This window comes from Hyperoodon ampullatus (assembly GCF_949752795.1).
Source record: "Hyperoodon ampullatus genome assembly, chromosome: 1".
NCBI lineage: Eukaryota > Metazoa > Chordata > Mammalia > Artiodactyla > Ziphiidae > Hyperoodon > Hyperoodon ampullatus.
The window spans coordinates 178,057,324-178,075,341 of NC_136914.1; the positions used below are offsets into that span (position 1 = coordinate 178,057,324).

General features: G+C 45.7%; 1 protein-coding gene across 1 annotated transcript in view; it reads left to right on the top strand.

Moving 5' to 3' along the window:
- Positions 1-270: 270 nt before the first annotated feature.
- Positions 271-18,018, top strand: part of LOC307058216 (protein FAM184B-like) — a gene marked incomplete at both ends in the record, with an annotated part of 76,170 nt that continues 58,422 nt past the window's right edge. Inside the window, 3 exon segments of the mRNA XM_079711654.1 lie at positions 271-339; positions 4,211-4,402; positions 11,287-11,440. Coding sequence (XP_079567780.1) covers positions 271-339; positions 4,211-4,402; positions 11,287-11,440 — 415 coding nt within the window.

Below are 18,018 nucleotides of genomic sequence, written 5' to 3' on the forward strand. Positions count from 1 at the left end.
GATGCTCATCAGCTAGTGAGAGAAGAGACAAATTATGATCTATCCGTATGTAATAGGGTGCATGGCAGCCCCCAGAGGTCATATCTGTGTGCTGATCCTTGAAATGGTGAAGGTGGCCTTTTTTGGAAAAAGGGTCTTTGCAGATGTAATTAAGGATCTTGAGATGAGATCACCCTGGATTATCAAGTGGGCCCCAAATCCAAGGACAAGAGGGAAAGAGGAGAAGGCCGTGAGGACGGAGGCAGAGACTGCAGTGATGCACCTACAGCCATGGGACCCCTGGCGCCTCCAGAAGCTGGAGAATATAAGGAAATGAACCTCCCAGAGAGCCTCTGGAGGGTGCGCAAGCCTGGCCTCCAGAATTGCAAGAAAATAAATTTCTGTAAATAAATTTACAAAAAATAAACAAGTTCATGGTAATACATCATACAGTGAACTGCTACTTAGCAGCAAACAGCAACAAACCATTGATACGTGCAAAATTAGATTGATCTCACTTGCACGTGCTGAGTGAAAGAAGCCAGGCACAGAAGGCTCCATGCTCTGTGATTCCATCAGAAGACCTCAAAAAGGCAAGACCCTGGGGACAGACATCACACCAGTGGTTGCCAGGGAATGGGGGGAAGGGAGAGGATTGAATACAAAAGGGGATCCAGGGAAATTTGACTGGTGAGGAAAATATTCCATATTTTGACTGTGGTCACAGTTACACAACTATAGATATTCGTTAAACCCATAGAATTATGCACATAAAAAGACTGAATTTAATGACTCTACTACCCAAAGCAATCTACAGATTCAATACAATCCCTATCAAACTACCACTGGCATTTTTCACAGAACTAGAACAAAAAATTTCACAATTTGTATGGAAACACAAAAGACCCCAAATAGCCAAAGCAATCTTGAGAACGAAAAATGGAGCTGGAGGAATCAGGCTCCCTGACTTCAGACTATACTACAAAGCTACAGTAATCAAGACAGTATGGTACTGGCACAAAAACAGAAAGATAGATCAATGGAACAGGATAGAAAGCCCAGAGATAAACCCACGCACATATGGTCACCTTATCTTTGATAAAGGAGGCAGGAATGTACAGTGGAGAAAGGACAGTCTCTTCAATAAGTGGTGTTGGGAAAACTGGACAGGGACATGTAAAAGTATGAGATTAGATCACTCCCTAACACCATACACAAAAATAAGCTCAAAATGGATTAAAGACCTAAATGTAAGGCCAGACACTATCAAACTCTTAGAGGAAAACATAGGCAGAACACTCTATGACATAAATCACAGCAAGATCCTTTTGGACCCACCTCCTAGAGAAATGGAAATAAAGACAAAAATAAACACATGGGACCTAATGAAACTTAAAAGCTTTTGCACAGCAAAGGAAACCATAAACAAGACCAAAAGACAACCCTCAGAATGGGAGAAAATATTTGCAAATGAAGCAACTGACAAAGGATTAATCTCCAAAATTTATAAGCAGCTCATGCAGCTCAATAACAAAAAAACAAACAACCCAATCCAAAAATGGGCAGAAGACCTAAATAGACATTTCTCCACAGAAGATATACAGACTGCCAACAAACACATGAAAGGATGCTCAACATCTTTACTCATTAGAGAAATGCAAATCAAAACTACAATGAGATATCATCTCACACCAGTCAGAATGGCCATCATCAAAAAATCTACAAACAATAAATGCTGGAGAGGGTGTGGAAAAAAGGGAACACTCTTGCACTGCTGGTGGGAATGTGAATTCGTACAGCTACTATGGAGAACGGTATGGAGGTTCCTTAAAAAACTACAAATAGAACTACCATATGACCCAGCAATTCCACTACTGGGCATATACCCTGAGAAAACCATAATTCAAAAAGAGACATGTACCAAAATGTTCATAGCAGCCCTATTTACAATAGCCCGGAGATGGAAGCAACCTAAGTGTCCATCATCGGATGAATGGGTAAAGAAGATGTGGCACATATATACAATGGAATATTACTCAGCCATAAAAAGAAATGAAATTGAACTATTTGTAATGAGGTGGATGGACCTAGAGTCTGTCATACAGAGTGAAGTAAGTCAGAAAGAGAAAGACAAATACCGTATGCTGACACATATATATGGAATTTAAGAAAAAAAAAATGTCATGAAGAACATAGGGGCAAGACAGGAATAAAGACACAGACCTACTAGAGAATGGACTTGAGGATATGGGGAGGGGGAAGGGTAAGCTGTGACAAAGTGAAAGAGCGGCATGGACATATATACACTACCAAACGTAAGGTAGATAGCTAGTGGGAAGCAGCCGCATAGCACAGGGAGATCAGCTCGGTGCTTTGTGACCGCCTGGAGGGGTCGGATAGGGAGGGTGGGAGGGAGACGCAAAAGGGAGGGGATATGGGAACATATGTATATGTATAACTGATTAAATTTGTTATAAAGCAAAAAAAAAAAAAAAAAAAAGACTGAATTTTACTGGATGTAAATGGTACCCCAGTAAATCTAATTTTTTTCAGGTGAAGAAATGCCAAAAGAGGGTTCTCAAAATTGTGGCATATTGAATAAATCAACACTATCGACACACCCAGAATAAAAACAATGACAGCATCTGCCCTAGGCGGAGGTCAAGTTCAAAGTTCTAAATTTGTGGACTGTGTGAAGGTGTTGACCTAATGTATCATCCAGAGTAACATTCAAACATTTTTATTATATTTGGAAACAGTTTGTAGTTTTGATTTTCTCCCTTGGCTAGGATTTTGGGGTATGCCTGATGATTGCCAAGAAACTGTGACCATTTGCAAATTCAATGTATTAATTATACATGTAGCTAGATAATTTGAAAGGCAAAATGATTAAAATATTTTCAATTAAAAAAACCCTACAAAACCATGTTCGATGTGGGCTGTGGGTATTTTATAAGAATGTGGGGCATGGCCTCCAAGGACAAGTGTCTAGGGCCCATGGAGTCTTACGATTGTCCTGGATGGGAGGGGTGAGTAGAAAACACATTTCTGAATCCGCTTTGGTCCCAGAGCTGTCTTGTTGACTTGTGTCCTAAACATTTCTTGACTCTGTCCATGCTACCTCTTTCAGTCTTGTCCAAACCTCCATCATCTCTTCTGTGGATTCCTCCAGTAGCCTCTTAATTGTTCTCCCCTTATCCATTCTGGTTTCCCCCACAATAGCCAGTGGGACTTTCTAACATGGAAACTGAATCACAGCTCTTTCTCGTAAACCCATACCCAGGACTAGATTTTCAGTGTCCTCTAGTGAAAGACAAAATTCCCAACAAATCTTACAAAGTCCTGCAGGGTCAGGCCCCTCCTGCCTCTCCGGCCCCATCTCTCCTTCCTCCCCTGACCTCTGCAACAGTCGCACTGCCTCTGTCAGTCCTTCTTCACCACCTTGGCCCTGACTCTTCCTTCTTGCCTGACTGCCTTTCACCTCAACCCACTTCACCTTGAACTCCCCCTTGCTCTGCTGAGCTCAGCTCAAATATCACTTCTTCTGGGAGCTGTTTGCTGTCACTCCCTCCTCCACTGCCAGCCCTACCTCTGCCAGCTGCCTCGTCACATGCTCTCTTAGCTCCTGGTCCTTTCAGTGATGTGTGTGATTATTTGGTCAATGCTTGATCCCCAGAGAGTCTCAGCTTCATAGGAGAATGAGTGGGTGTCTTTTGGGAGGAGGGTATCAGGGAGGAATCTTGGTCTTCCTCTTTTTAATGCCCCAGCAACTGAAAGAGTGATTAGAACTTGGTTAGTGTTCAAATAAGTATCTGTAAAAGGATGGATAAGGGAGGCTGTCTGGTGATGAGAGGGTGCGTATAATGCCAAATAGGGTTGTCAGGGAAAGCTTCTGTAAGAAAGCGAGATTTGGGCATGGCGGGATGGGGTACGCAAGGGAGGCTGCTGTGTAGACCTTTGGAGGGTTTTCTGGTCTCTTGATTTCTCTTGGGTGGCATACGTTCCAGCCCTTCTTCCCTGTTCCCTGGCATCCATGGCTCTAGCTGAGGAGCCCCCAGGAGGGCTGGCTGTCCCCGGATTCTTTACGCTTGCAGCTTCTACCCCCCTCAGAGTTCCCTTGGGTAGAGGAGGCTCAGCTGGGCTGTGGAGACGTTCAGAAAGCTTTTATGTTTGAAGAAAATCCCAGGCGGGGTGAGGGGCACAGCCTGAGGTCGGATGCTCTGGCGGGCAGGTCTCGCAGATGCAGCAGGCTCTGGAGCAGTGCACCAGCAACTACAGGGAGGACCTGCGGGCGCTCAAGCAGCTCTCCGACCGCGAGCTCCAGGAGACTGTCCAGCAGAATCAGGTGGCGAAAGCTCAGCTCGAGGCCGCCCACCAGCGAGTGCTCCGCATGCTCGAGAAGGCCAAAAACCAGGAAGTCAAGGTAAGGGTGCTAACGATGGTGTCCACTGACTACTACCGAGCACTTGCTGTGCAAGCACCTGCTCGGCGATTTATGAGGTGCCTTATGTACATTATCTCCAGTCCCCACAATCATTTTACGAGGTCATTATTATCATATTCTCTTTTTCTGGATGAGGAAAGAGGCTCAGAGAGGTTCAGTAACTTGCTCAGGGTCACACAGCTAGTAAGTGGCAAGACAAGGATTCAGACTCAGGTCCCTTGAGCTTCTGGTACTGCTTTTCCCCATCTGCTCATGATCTTGATATCGTAAGAACAACTTTCTTTCATGACTTGGGCAATGTTATGCATGATGTGTGCTAAGGAGTCAGGCTCAGGCTGGCAGCTAAAAAGAGGAGGGCAGCCCAGAGTTGAGAAAGACCAGCTCAGCAGAAAAAGACCTTCCGGAGGCCTTGGAAAGCAATGAGGAGTTGGTCAGGCCCTCGGCGATGTGTAATCAGCAGGGAGGTTCAGGCACTTTTCACCTGTCACCTCTACCTTCTGCTTTCTCAGTAAGCCTTTCCTCCCTGCTCTCCCAGGAGTTGGGCGCTTACTCTTACTGCTACAGATAGCACACTGTCACCATGGGCTTCACACAGCGGGCTGGCTTCACACGCTAATTCCCTCTTTATGTGATCAAATTCACCAAACTGGAAGCCCCTTGAAGCCAGGAACCATCTCTACCTGTCCATTACTGAATCGTCTCCTAGCTCATAGTAGCTAGGTACTCAAGGGTCTCACTGAATTAAAGCCTCAAGTTTAATTTCCCCTTCTATAAATGGGGGATATTGAGACCCACTTCTTTGAGATGTCAAGATGATTAAATGAAAAAACGTGGGAATTCTGGTTTTAAGGTGGCAACATAAAGACTTCTGAATTATTTCCTATTGGAAATGCTCTAAAAACACAATAAAGACACACAGCAGAAGCATATTCTGTTCAGATGAAGCTGGGAGACATCTGTACCCTTGAACCACAATACATGAGAACAGGAAACAAATGGAGACATAGTATATGACCTTGCAGAGCAGAGAGGCTCAAACCAAAGTGCCTGAAGACAGAGAAGGACGAGAATCAAGCTGACAGTGGAACTCAGAGAAGCCAGGAATTGGAGGCACCAGTAGAAACAGAAGGCAAGAGTGAAGTGGAGAGTGTGACTCACCTAGAAGCCCAGGTTCCCAGCTTACCCAGCACAGCCAGCCAATTACCTCTGTCTTATTTAAGGACAAGAGATTGGGGTGGGGGGCAGCGATCCCTGGGTAAACTAAGCCAGAGAGACTCTGAATTAGGAAGTACCAGTCACAGAGGCTGGGATGAGGCTTGCATCTGAGACTAAGTTTAGGTGAAAATCTGTGTACTAAACCATTAGGTGGGCTACAGTCACCTCTGTCACACCCCCAGCAATGCTTTCTCTGCTCAGCTCCAGAAAACAAGCAGCTGGAACCGAGATCCCCAGAGGAACTCACCATCCAACAGATGCCCCGCTGCTGCACCACCCCAGGTACAGATGGAGCTTCTGATTATCCTCCAGTGCCCACTCTTAAATATGAAAGACAGCAGAAGATTACTAAACTTTCGAGGAAGTCTCTAATGGGAGAGTGGGAATCCAAGATTATCAAGAGGAAAAGAATGAACTCAGAGGAAATGGCTAATGCAGGCAACAGAAAAAAAAAAATCAATGAAGATTGATATCCTCAGAATTAAGAGATTAGATTTGCATCCATGAAACAGGGACAACATGTTATTTGCAAAGGAGGGGGCAATTAGAGCAAGAAAGAGTTCTTTTAAAATAAAAAACAGGATAGCAGAAAACTTAAAAATCAGTAAATGAGTTGAAATATAGAAAATGAAGAAACCTTCCAGACAGCAAAGTAGAAAAAGAAATGGATGATGGGAGAGAAGGAACCAGAAGTGTAGAAACACAATCCAGGAGGCTGATATCTAGCAAATAGGAGTTCCAGAAAGAGATCATGGAGGGGAGGAGATTTTCAAAGAAATAACAGAATGAAATTCCTATAAGGAAATGAAAAAGACCCGACCCAGGCTTGGCTTGAAACTTCAGAACACTGAGGAAACAGAAGAAATTCTGAAAGCTCCCAAAGAGGAAAATTGATACCAGACTCAAAGTACTGGAATCCAAATGTCATCAGACATCTCAACAGCAACAGGGAAGCAAGAAGATCATGAAGCAATTTTGAGAAATTCAATTAAAACCATTAGCAAGAGTGAAAATTGAATAAAAATATATCAGACAAATGAAATATTAGGAAATTTACCTTCTGTTATCAGTTTATGCCTCTCAGCTCTTGATGCCTGCTTGCGATAATGATCTGGATCCTTTAAGCATTTCTCCTCCTTTACAGAGAGCACAGTGTCAAGCTTTGTCAGTAGAAGGCGCTGGAGGCACCTTGCAGGAAGAAGGAGGCTTCTCTTCCTGGTTCTGGCAGTTGCATTTTTGCTCTGTTTCTGGCTTCTGCTGCACAGTTGAACAGAGCCCTGGGTGTATGAGGACATCGGGTGATACTCCCCCAGTGACTTCATGGTGATCTCGTAGCCCTGGTCCAGGCCCAGTGACTACCATCCTGTGGTCTCCCGATGTGGACACCACAGACTCCATCCTCACACCTGCACGCCCTGACTCTTTCTGGGCTCCTGCCTGTTGGCTGCTGTTGCCTGCACCCCAGAAGTTTGTTTCTTGCAACCCCCTGCATTGGTGCCCCCGTTCCCTCTGGGCACCTGCCCATCTGTGGCTCACCAGCACTGTGGAGGGTTACTCCTGCTTGACTCTGGCCTGGGCAACCTGGTGACCTCCATCAGTGAGCTGCCATCACACCTTCTCCAACAAAGTCTGGATCCAAGGCTGGGGAAGGCTCCCCCTTCCAAGCTTTCCCTTTCTTGAATGCTCTCCCTCAGCCTCAGGATATCCTTCAGAGATCTCTTTGTATCTTTATAGTTACTCTCCTATCAGAGCTTAATAGTTCTTTAGATTCAGTTTCCCTTGTTTTAATTACTGTGTGGTTTCTGTCTCCTGTTGGACCCATGCATCTTCCATACACTTTTCCTTAGGAAGTTCCTTGAAGAATATCCCACCAAAACAAGGCAGCAAATCAAGAAAGAGGAAATAAAAGGGATCTAGGCTACAGAGAATCCAACACAGGAGAAGGAAGGTTTTAGGAGCCCAGCTATGCCACTGGCTGAGGGAACAACTCAGTCTAGACTGGAGCATGATGACTGAGGGCTCTAGAAGAGATGCCTCCGAGGAAAAATAGACCTGATGGTTTCTCTGACCGATTTGGCCATGTGAAAGATTGTCGTGAAAGTATTTTACAAAGCTTTTAGAGGTTGTAGGAAGACTTAGCCAAATCTCCAAAGAAAACTAAGCAAATTAAAAATGCAGTAGTTATTAATGCAAGGAAAAACAAAACTTTGTATAAGGTAGATTTTAATAATTATAGTTCATTTAGCTCAGCAGTAAATAGTATTTACTCACAAGAAGGATAAATACTGAATATATTTTACTGTATTTAAAAAAGCAAGATAACTGTATATAAGGAATGGAAGGGGAAGAATGTATGAGATCAAAATCCTCATCCACCATAATGGGAAGACAATTCATAATTTCTAAAATAATCAAGATAGAGCAGAAGGAAGATACTATCTTGTTAGTGGTGGTAAATATCAGAAGAAAGACCTAAAAGAGTTGCCAGTGGCTGCCTCCAGTGGGCAGGATGCAGAAGGAGGAAGAAAGAGGGCTAGGAGGTGCTGTTTTTCCTTTTTTGAAAATATTATTTGGCTCTTTATACTATGTGCATGTATTGTCCCAATAAAAATATAAAATAAGCTTTTTAAAAAAAGAAAAGAAAAAAGAAATGAGCTCATGCAATGTGGACTGCTTGGCACTTCGTAGGTATTCAAAATTTGCGAGTTCTGGGACTTCCCTGGAGGTGCAGTGGTTAAGAATCTGCCTGCCAATGCAGGGGACACGGGTTCAAGCCCTGGTCCAAGAAGTTCCCACATGCTGCGGAGCAACTAAGCCCATGCGCCACAACTATTGAGCCTGTGCTCTAGAGCCCGCGAGCCACAACTACTGAGCCCGTGAGCCACAACTACTGAAGCCCGCGTGCCTAGAGCCCGTGCTCCTCAACAAGAGAAGCCACCGCAATGAGAAGTCCGCGCACGGCAATGAAGAGTAGCCCCCGCTTGCTGCAACTAGAGAAAGCCCACACGCAGCAACGGAGACCCAATGCAGCGAAAAATAAATAAATAAATTTATAAAATTTGTGAGTTCCTTTTCTTCCTTTATTCTCTTAAATCTTTTTCCAGGTTGGCTTGCAATCTATAAGGGCTCAGGCTGCCGAGATTCCCAGGTTATTCGCTGCTGGGTCACGCCGGCCTTTGGGTTGGCCTGAGCTTTACCCCTCCAGGCTTTAGGCCTCAATCCCCTGCAGGAGGCAGAGGAAGCACAGAGGGCTGGCCCACCTGCAAGGGAGGTGTCCCAGGGCCTCCGACTGATTGGAGGAAGGAGGATCTGGTGGTGGGAGAGGGGGAGGGTGCTCTGCCCACTGGGGGGACCCTGCGGTTCTAAGCCCCAGTCCCTGGTCACCCTGGAACCAGATTCACGGGGTCTTTATTGCTGGCTCCAGTCTGCATGGGATGGTTCCAGAATGAGACAAAAGAGACAGGTTGCAGTTCTCGCTGGAGATGGCAGACATCTGGTCATTCCTAACACAGGATAGTGATTAAGAGTGGGATGCCTGGGTCCAAATGCTGGGTCTGCCACTTAAGAGGAAAGGGAGCTTAGGCTTCCTTGTGCCTCAGGTTCCTCATTCATAAAATGATGGCTAATAGTATGTACCATACAGGACCACTGAGAGCGTCAAAAGAGATAATCCACATAAAGTGCTTAGAACAGTACATGACTGAATAAGAGCTTGTCTTATTCTGTTCAGGCTGCTCTTGCAGAATAACATAGGCTGAGTGGCTTATAAACAACAGAAATTTATCTCCCACAGTTCTGGAGGCTGGAAGTCCAAGTCTCAGATCGGACAGATTTGGGGTGTGTTGAGAGTCTGCTTCCTGGCTCATAGATGGCCATCTTCTCACTATAACCTTACATGGCAGAAGAGGAAGGGAGCTCTCTCTGAGCTCTCTTGTATAAGGGCACCAATCCCATTCATGAGGGCTCCACCATCACAACCTAAGCACCTCCCAGAGGCTCCACCTCCTAATTCCATCACATTGGGGAATAGGTTTCAACATATGAATTTTGGGGGTGGGGGGACATAAACATTCAGTCCATAGAAGAGCTCAATTTTAAGAAGATCCACTCTTCTTACTCATTGATTCTGCAGGTATTTATTGAGCATTTACCTTGAGCTACCATCGTGCTGAGCTCAGGAAATACGAAGATGATTAACACAGTCTGCCTTTATGGAGCTCACCTCTAAGGGGAAAGGCAGCCACTCAAACAGGTTGCTGTAATTCAGTAAATTGGAGCCATGAGATGGCCGCGCATGGTATTTTGGGAGCACAGGGGACGGAGACTTTAAATAGGATGGAACATGGAGAGTTGGGGGTGAAGTCAGGCCACTTAGGAGGCCCCAAACCAGCCACAACAAGAGCAAGGCAAACAAGAGGTTAGAGCAATTTGCCAGGGATGAGTGTCTGACTTGATATAAAATCTGACGGCTAAACCCTGCATGGTCTTCACTGCCAAGGGCTTCTGAGCCAGAAGGCAGGCAGGGCTGACCTGAAGACGCCGGGTCAGAGTGAGAGAGTTTGGCTCCATCTTTTACAAACCTTTGCTTCAATCTCGCCATTCACATTCCCCGGGGCTAAAAAGGTCACCAGTTGGAGTTCTCTGAGCCTTGCAGCAAGTGCAAGAGGAGGAGAGTATCAGAGAGTTTGAAAAGTGCGAGACTTTTCTGTCTTATTAAATAAACTCACCAGGGGATGACTGAGTTTCCCCTGAGAGGAATAAGACCGTTTTTCCCCATTTGCTGGGGAACAGCAAAGCAAAGACGCTGTGGTCTTCAGGTAGCTGCCTTGTCTGCTCACCCCTAATGGGAGCCTCATGCATTTGCTGCAGTCCTATTTCTCATTGTTCCCAGGGGCTGCATGAGGGAGCAGGTAGGGCTTGGGCCCTGGACACCGCCGCCCATGGGTCACACTCCTGCCCCCGCCATTACCTGTCTTCAGTCATGGCACTTCACCTTTCTGAGCTTCTTTCCTCCTAATCCTACATCTTTTCTGTGTGACCATGGGAAAGCTAATTCATTCCTCCCAGCCTCAGTTTCCTCACCTGAAAAGTGGTATGTGATACTGGAACTCTCTGTTGCAAAAAAAAGAGAGAAACTATTAGTTTCTTACTGCTGCTGTAGCAAAATTACCACAGACTTGGTGGCTGAACACAGCACAAATTTATTATCTGACAGTTCTGGAAGCCGGAAGTCAGAAATCCTAAAATCAAGGTTTTGGCAGGGCTGTGTCCCTTCTAAGGGCCCTATAGGGGAGAACGTGTTTTCTTGCTTTTCCTATAGCCAGTGTGTCTGTCTGTCTCTTTCCTGCTCTCTTCCTCCTAACACCAAATTCCCAACGATTGGCCCAGCTTGGAACAGGTGTCCACTCTGGTCCAGTCAGCTGTGAACAGGGGTTAGGTTCACACAGCACAAAGTGGCTGCTATGGCCAGGCCATTGCTGTCATTCCAGATGGGCAGGGGAGCATTCGCTGTAGCCTGATAAGCCCTCCGTCAGGGAGTGGTGAGTGCTCAGGGCGGGGGCCCCAGCACAGAGGAGGATCTAGGCAAAAGGGACAGGTCTCCCCTCTGTGCCACTTCCATGCCTCCTTCCTCCCACTTTTGCCCACAGGCCACAGAGGAGCACTTGAAGAAGGAATACAGCCACAGCCTCCAGATCCAGCACCAGGCGCACCGGCTAGAGCTACAGGCCTTGGAGGAGAAGGTCCAGCAAGAGCTCCAGGGAGAGCTGGAGAGGATGCAGGCTCAGCAGGCGCTGTTGCTAGGTATGCAGCCAGCTGTGCACCCAGCAGGGTTCACAGGCAGAAACCAGGGGCAGCAGGGGGCCCAGGGGTAAGGGCCAGGGTGACTCTCCTGGCTCTGACGCCAACAAGATGTGAGATGTGGGACAGGTTGCCCTCAGCCTCATTTTCCTTTTCTATAAAGTGGAGTTACACTTGTCCTTCCATCATAGAAGCATTGTATGGATTTGATGAGATATTAAATATAAAATACTTAGCATATAGCATGAGCCCAGTGAGTGCAGATAATATTATCGTCATTACTGAACATAAGCCAGATCTCTGAGCCTTTGTGAGAGTTTCATGAGATAACCTCAAACGCTCATTTCTGAAGATTTCTGCAAATTTGGGGACTTAGGCCCCCAGGCTCCTGGCTCTTCCCTGTCCCCGCGTTATCCCCAGCATGAAACTGACCTCCTCTTCAGTTTCCACAGCAAAAACCTGTCACACAAAGCATTCTGGAAGTTTCCAGAGGCAGTAAAGATCTCCAAAGCTAAATTGCCTGGGCTTGAAGTCTGACTCCAGTGCTCACTAGCTGTGTGACCTTAGGCGAGTTGCTTAACTGCTCTGTGACGCAGTTGCTCATCTGTAAAATGGGAATAATAATAGTATCCACCTCAATGGGCTGTTATTAGAATTATGTGAGTATATACATGGGAAGAATAGAGCCTTGTACATGGTAAATGCTATATAAATGTTCACTGTCATTATTGTTGAATATTCCAACTTTGCATGGCTGACTCTAAGGGTCTCTCTCCATTTTTGTAGATCATCTCTCTCCCTCATTTTCTCTTTTACTCTCATCTTCTTTTTCACTCTTCAGAGCAAGACCAATGCTCTCCTTATTTCATGCCTAGCATTCAAGACCATATTGACCTTTTAAAATATTTCTTCAATCCAAGACAGGGCTCTCCTTAAGAGAATTCTGGGAAGAGCATTTTCTTTACCTCCATAAGTGAATAAATTCTACCTGCTGCTTGATTGAGTTTTCATTATACACTATGTCCTGTTCACTGCATGTCAGCACGTCAGCTCTGCACGTTTCCAGATGAAGGAGAGAGAGAGGGAGAGTCCCACAGATTTCCTAGTTAGCAGCTACCCTGGAATGAGGCGACCGCGTGGAAAATGCTAAAGTTAGCAGCATCTAAAAGAGACGCATTATACAAGATAAAACCTGGGTTGTACCACCTGTCTCAGAAACAAGACTCCCCAGATTGAGATCAGGCTGGACACCCCTGGTGATTTCAACACCCCACAGCAGCCATCCCTGCTGGCCCTTCCCTGGCCCCTCTGAGCCCACAGCAGCCTGGTCCTTACCTGGATGAAAGATTCAGGAGGGACCCTGGGGACAGACGGGGATGCTCAGCACAAGTCCCAGGAAGAAGGGGCTTTGTGGACTCTGTAATGATGATAGCAAATTGTAGGCTTTGTGGGTGGCCTTGGGTGGGTGGGAGCACGGACCACCACAGGTGATATTAGAAATTCCTGGTTACTCCTATTCCAACATCTGAGAGACACACCTGACCTGCAGTATAGGTCAGTGTGTGAGGGGCAAAGGGTTTGAGTGTCCACCAGATTACCTGACATACTGGGGTGGGGACCCAGATATGCTGGATGAATAGGTGGATGGGCAGGTGGTTGGGTGGATGGGTGGATAGATGGATGGATGAGTGGATGGATGGATGGATGGATGGATGGTGGGATAGTATGAGAGAAGAGGGGCAGGTAATGAATGAACTGTCTGTAGTTCCTGCTTTGCTAAAGGGTTTTATTGTACATGTTTTTGTGATAAAGGATTTCAGAAATTAGGTTGTGTTTAAACTATAGAAATCACTATAATAAAATCCTAGAGGAGAAGGAAGATGATCAAGTAAAGTTTTCAACATAATAGCATCAGAATACATTAAACTTTTATATGTGATTAAATACTGTCCTTTTCAGATAACCTTAGTAAACTTATGGGAAATCTTTTACAACTGATACGCTTTCACAATATCATTAATTTTCACTCTAAACATCATTTATTTGTTTTACAAATATATGTTGAGTACTTGCTTTGTACTATGGCCTGTACTGGGTATCTTAAGGCCTCTAGGATTATTGGAACAATGTTTCAAAAGTAATTTGCAATAACTAAAATATGGTCTCAGGAGTCCATAATAGAAAATAAAGTATCAAGTTTACTAGCACTTGAAAATCATCTTCTCTTTAAAAATTAATACCTTGGACTTCCATGGTGGCACAGTGGTTAAGAAACCACCTGCCAATGCAGGGGACACGGGTTTGAGCCCTGGTCCGGGAAGATCCCACATGCTGCGGAGCAACTAAGCCCATGCACCACAGCTACTGAGCCTGTGCTCTAGGGCCCGTGAGCCACAACTACTGCAGCCCGCGCGCCTAGAGCCCGTGCTCTGCAACGAGAAGCAACCGCAATGAGAAGCCCACACGCGGCAACAAAGTGTAGCCCCCATTCGCCGCAACTAGAGAAAGCCCGCGCACAGCAACGAAGACCCAACGCAGCCAATAAATAAGTAAATTTATTAATAGCTCACTGAATAGTGTCTACTCCATCAGAAAATTTTCTTTTTGAAATGATTGTTTTGCCTTTTGATCATGCTGGTAAGCGTTACACTATAAGAAATCACCTACCATCCTCAGAGGAGAAATTCGAGTTTCTGGCTGTACTGGTCCCTGAGTTAAGGACGGTGTGTACATTTCTCCTGAATGATTCTGGTTTTAATCATGATCCTGTTGGGATGACATGCCATATCCCGCCTTCACAATCCAGCTGGGACCTTACATCCATGAGAAGTAGGACATGTGAATGTTTTGTCTCCTTAAGTATTGGCACAAATGTCAACATTTCCGATTAGAGACCTGCACCCACAGAAGAGGCCACTGGGTCATTTGCTAATTCCCCGTTCTTCTTAGTTTTCTGACTTGGTGCTGAGGCCAGGTGTTGCCTCGGGGTTCAGCTCTGGACCCAGGCTGTCCCACCCTAACCCACCACCCGTCCTATAACTAACCAGCAATGGCGAAGCAGGTGGCCCCAAGGGAAGAAGAACCATGGGAAGTGTTGAATGCTGACTCCACCGCTTATTAGCAGGGTGGCTCTGGGCTACTTGCTCAGCTTCTCTGAGGCTCTGTTCTCTCGTAAAATGGGAGGGATGATAGTGGATAGGATGGTAGTAGGGCTTAACTGGTTTTCAAGGGTTTCGCACATTTAGTGCTGTATACATGGTATTGTTGTTACTGTGCTCTTGAAATACATCAGTAAGTTTGGGGAACTCGAACCAGTGCCTGCAGCAGCTCCCCACTCCAGCCCACCCCAGAGACTGTGATTGATATCTAGTTTCATAGCATTGTGGTCAGAAAAGATACTTGATACAATTTCAATTTTCTTAAATTTACCAAGGCTTGATTTGTGACCCAAGATATGATCTATCCTGGAGAATGTTCCATGAGCACTTGAGAAAAATGTGTATTCTGTTGTTTTTGGATGTTTTGGATGGAATGTCCTATTAATATCAATTAATATTTTCTCAGTCCCTTTCTTTTTCTCTTCTTCTTCTGGAACCCCTATAATTCGAATGTTGGTGCGTTTAATGTTGTCCCAGAGGTCTCTGAGACTGTCCTCTGTTCTTTTCATTCTTTTTTCTTTATTTTGCTCTGCAGCAGTTATTTCCACTATTTTATCTTCCACCTCACTTATCCGTTCTTCTGCCTCAGTTATTCTGCTATTGATCCCATCTAGAGTATTTTTCATTTCATTTATTGTGTTTTTAATTGATGCTTGATTCATCTTTAGTTCTTCTAGGTCCTTGTTAACTGTTTCTTGCATTTTGTCTATTCTATTTCCAAGATTTTGGATCTTGGAAATAGAATCTTGGATCATCTTTACTATCATTATTCTGAATTCTTTTTCAGGTAGACTGCCTATTACCTCTTCATTTGTTAGGTCTGGTGGGTTTTTATCTTGCTCCTTCTCCTGCTGTGTGTTTTTCTGTCTTCTCATTTTGCTTATGTTACTGTGTTTGGGGTCTCCTTTTTGCAGGCTGCAGGTTCGTAGTTCCCATTGTTTTTGGTGTCTGTCCCCAGTGGCTAAGGTTGGTTCAGTGGGTTGTGTAGGCTTCCTGGTGGAGGGGACTAGTGCCTGTGTTCTGGTGGATGAGGCTGGATCTTGTCTTTCTGGTGGGCAGGTCCACGTCTGGTGGTGTGTTTTGGGGTGCCTGCGGACTTTTTATGATTTTAGGCAGCCTCTCTGCTAATGGGTGGCGTTGTGTTCCTGTCTTGCTAGTTGTTTGGCATAGGGTGTCCAGCACTGTAGCTTGCTGGTCGTTGAGTGAAGCTGGGTGCTGGTGTTGAGATGGAGATCTCTGGAAGATTTTCGCCGTTTGATATTATGTGGAGCTGGGAGGTCTCTTGTGGACCAGTGTCCTGAAGTTCGCTCTCCCACCTCAGAGGCACAGCACTGACTCCTGGTTCCTCAATTTGGGATGATTTGTTGTCTATTCATGTATTCCACAGATACAGGGTACATCAAGTTGATTGTGGAGCTTTAATCCGCTGCTTCTGAGGCTGCTGGGAGAGATTTCCCTTTCTCTTCTTTGTTGTCACAGCTCCCGGGTCTCAGCTTTGGATTTGGCCCCGCCTCTGCGTGTAGGTAGCCGGAGGGCGTCTGTTCTTCGCTCAGACAGGACAGGGTTAAAGGAGCAGCCGCTTCGGGGACTCTGGCTCACTCAGGCCGGGCGGGAGGGAGGGGAACGGAGTGCGGGGCGAGCCTGCAGCGGCAGAGGCCGGCGTGACGCTGTACCAGCCCGAGGCGCGCCGTGCGTTCTCCCAGGGAAGCTGTCCCTGGATCCCGGGACCCCGGCAGTGACGGGCTGCACAGGCTCCCCGGAAAGGGGGGGCGTGGACAGTGACCTGCGCTCGCACACAGGCTTCTTGGTGGCGGCAGCAGCAGCCTTAGCGTCTCATGCCCGTCTCTGGGGTCCGCGCTGTTAGCAGCGGCTCGCGCCCGTCTCTGGAGCTCCTTTAAGCAACGCTCTTAACCCCCTCTCCTCGCGCACCAGGAAACAAAGAGGGAAGAAAAAGCCTCTTACCTCTTCGGCAGCTCCAGAGTTTTCCCGGACTCCCAACCGGCTAGCTGTGGCACATTAGCCCCCTTCAGGCTGAGTTCTCGCCGCCAGCCCCAGTCCTCTCCCTGCGCTCTGACCGAAGCCCGAGCCTCAGCTTGCAGCGCCGCGCGCCCCGGCGGGCGAGCAGACAAGCCTCTTGGGCTGGTGAGTAACGGTTGGCACCGATCCTCTGTGCGGGAATCTCTCCGCTTTGCCCTACCCAGGTACGTGGGGAGTTTCTTGCCTTTTGGGAGGTCTGAGGTCTTCTGCCAGCGTTCAGTAGGTGTTCTGTAGGAGTTGTTCCACGTGTAGCTGTATTTCTGGTGTATCTGTGGGGAGGAAGGTGATCTCCGCGTCTTACTATTCCGCCATCTTCCCCGGAAGTCTCCATTACACTTTATTGATGAAGATACTACATTCACATAATTCATAAAACCAGAGCTAGAAGGGCTTTAGAAAATAATCACACTTGCATGATATGCTGACAAATAATTTACATATCGTTTCTGTACAGTATTCTCTTCACACCATGTATAATCTTGACATTACCAATTATAATTATAGATACATTAATGTTGAACTTACAGTTTTAATCCTTAAAAATCATTGTTCCTGTTCATCACTGATGAATGGATAAACAAAATGTGGTACACATCCATACGATGGAATAGTATTCAGTTATAAAAAGAAATCAAGTTCTGATACATGCTACAACATGGATGAACCTTGAAAACATGATGCTAAGTGAAAGAAGCCACATATAACAAAAGGCCACATGTTTCATGATTCCATTTTTATGAAATGTCCAAAACAGGCAAATGCATAGAGACAGAAAATATATTAGTTGTTGCCAGAGGCTGCAGGAAGGAGAGAGTTGGGGGTGACTGCTAACAGATGCAGGGTCTCTTCTGAGGGTGATGGAGATGTTCTGGAATTACCGTTGATGGTCACAACACAGGGATATACTAAGAACCAGTTTTAAATGGCATATTTTATGAGAATTTCATCTCAATTTTTTTAACTACAAAAACAGTCAATGTTCCAATAAAGAGAATCATGGTATCAGCATGATCATAATTAGAATAAAAAAGGCATATCATGAAAATGTCACAATTACTGGGCAAGGGAAATTCTGATGACACATTTAAGGGCACATTAAAGGATAAAACTGCTATTGCTGTTAAAACATGTGAAGATGATCCTTCCCAGAAACTGAAATTAAAATTTTTACAAGAAGCCAAAATCCTCACGCAATATAATCATCCCAATATTGTCAAATTTATCAAAGTTCGCACACAAATACAGCCTATCTACATGATTAAGGAACTGGTTCCAGGAGGCGATTTCCTCTCCTTTCTGAGAAAGAAGGACGAGCTAAAACAGTTAGTGATATTTTCATTAGATGCTGCTTCTGGATGGCAAATGTTGAGTAAACCTTGCTGCAAG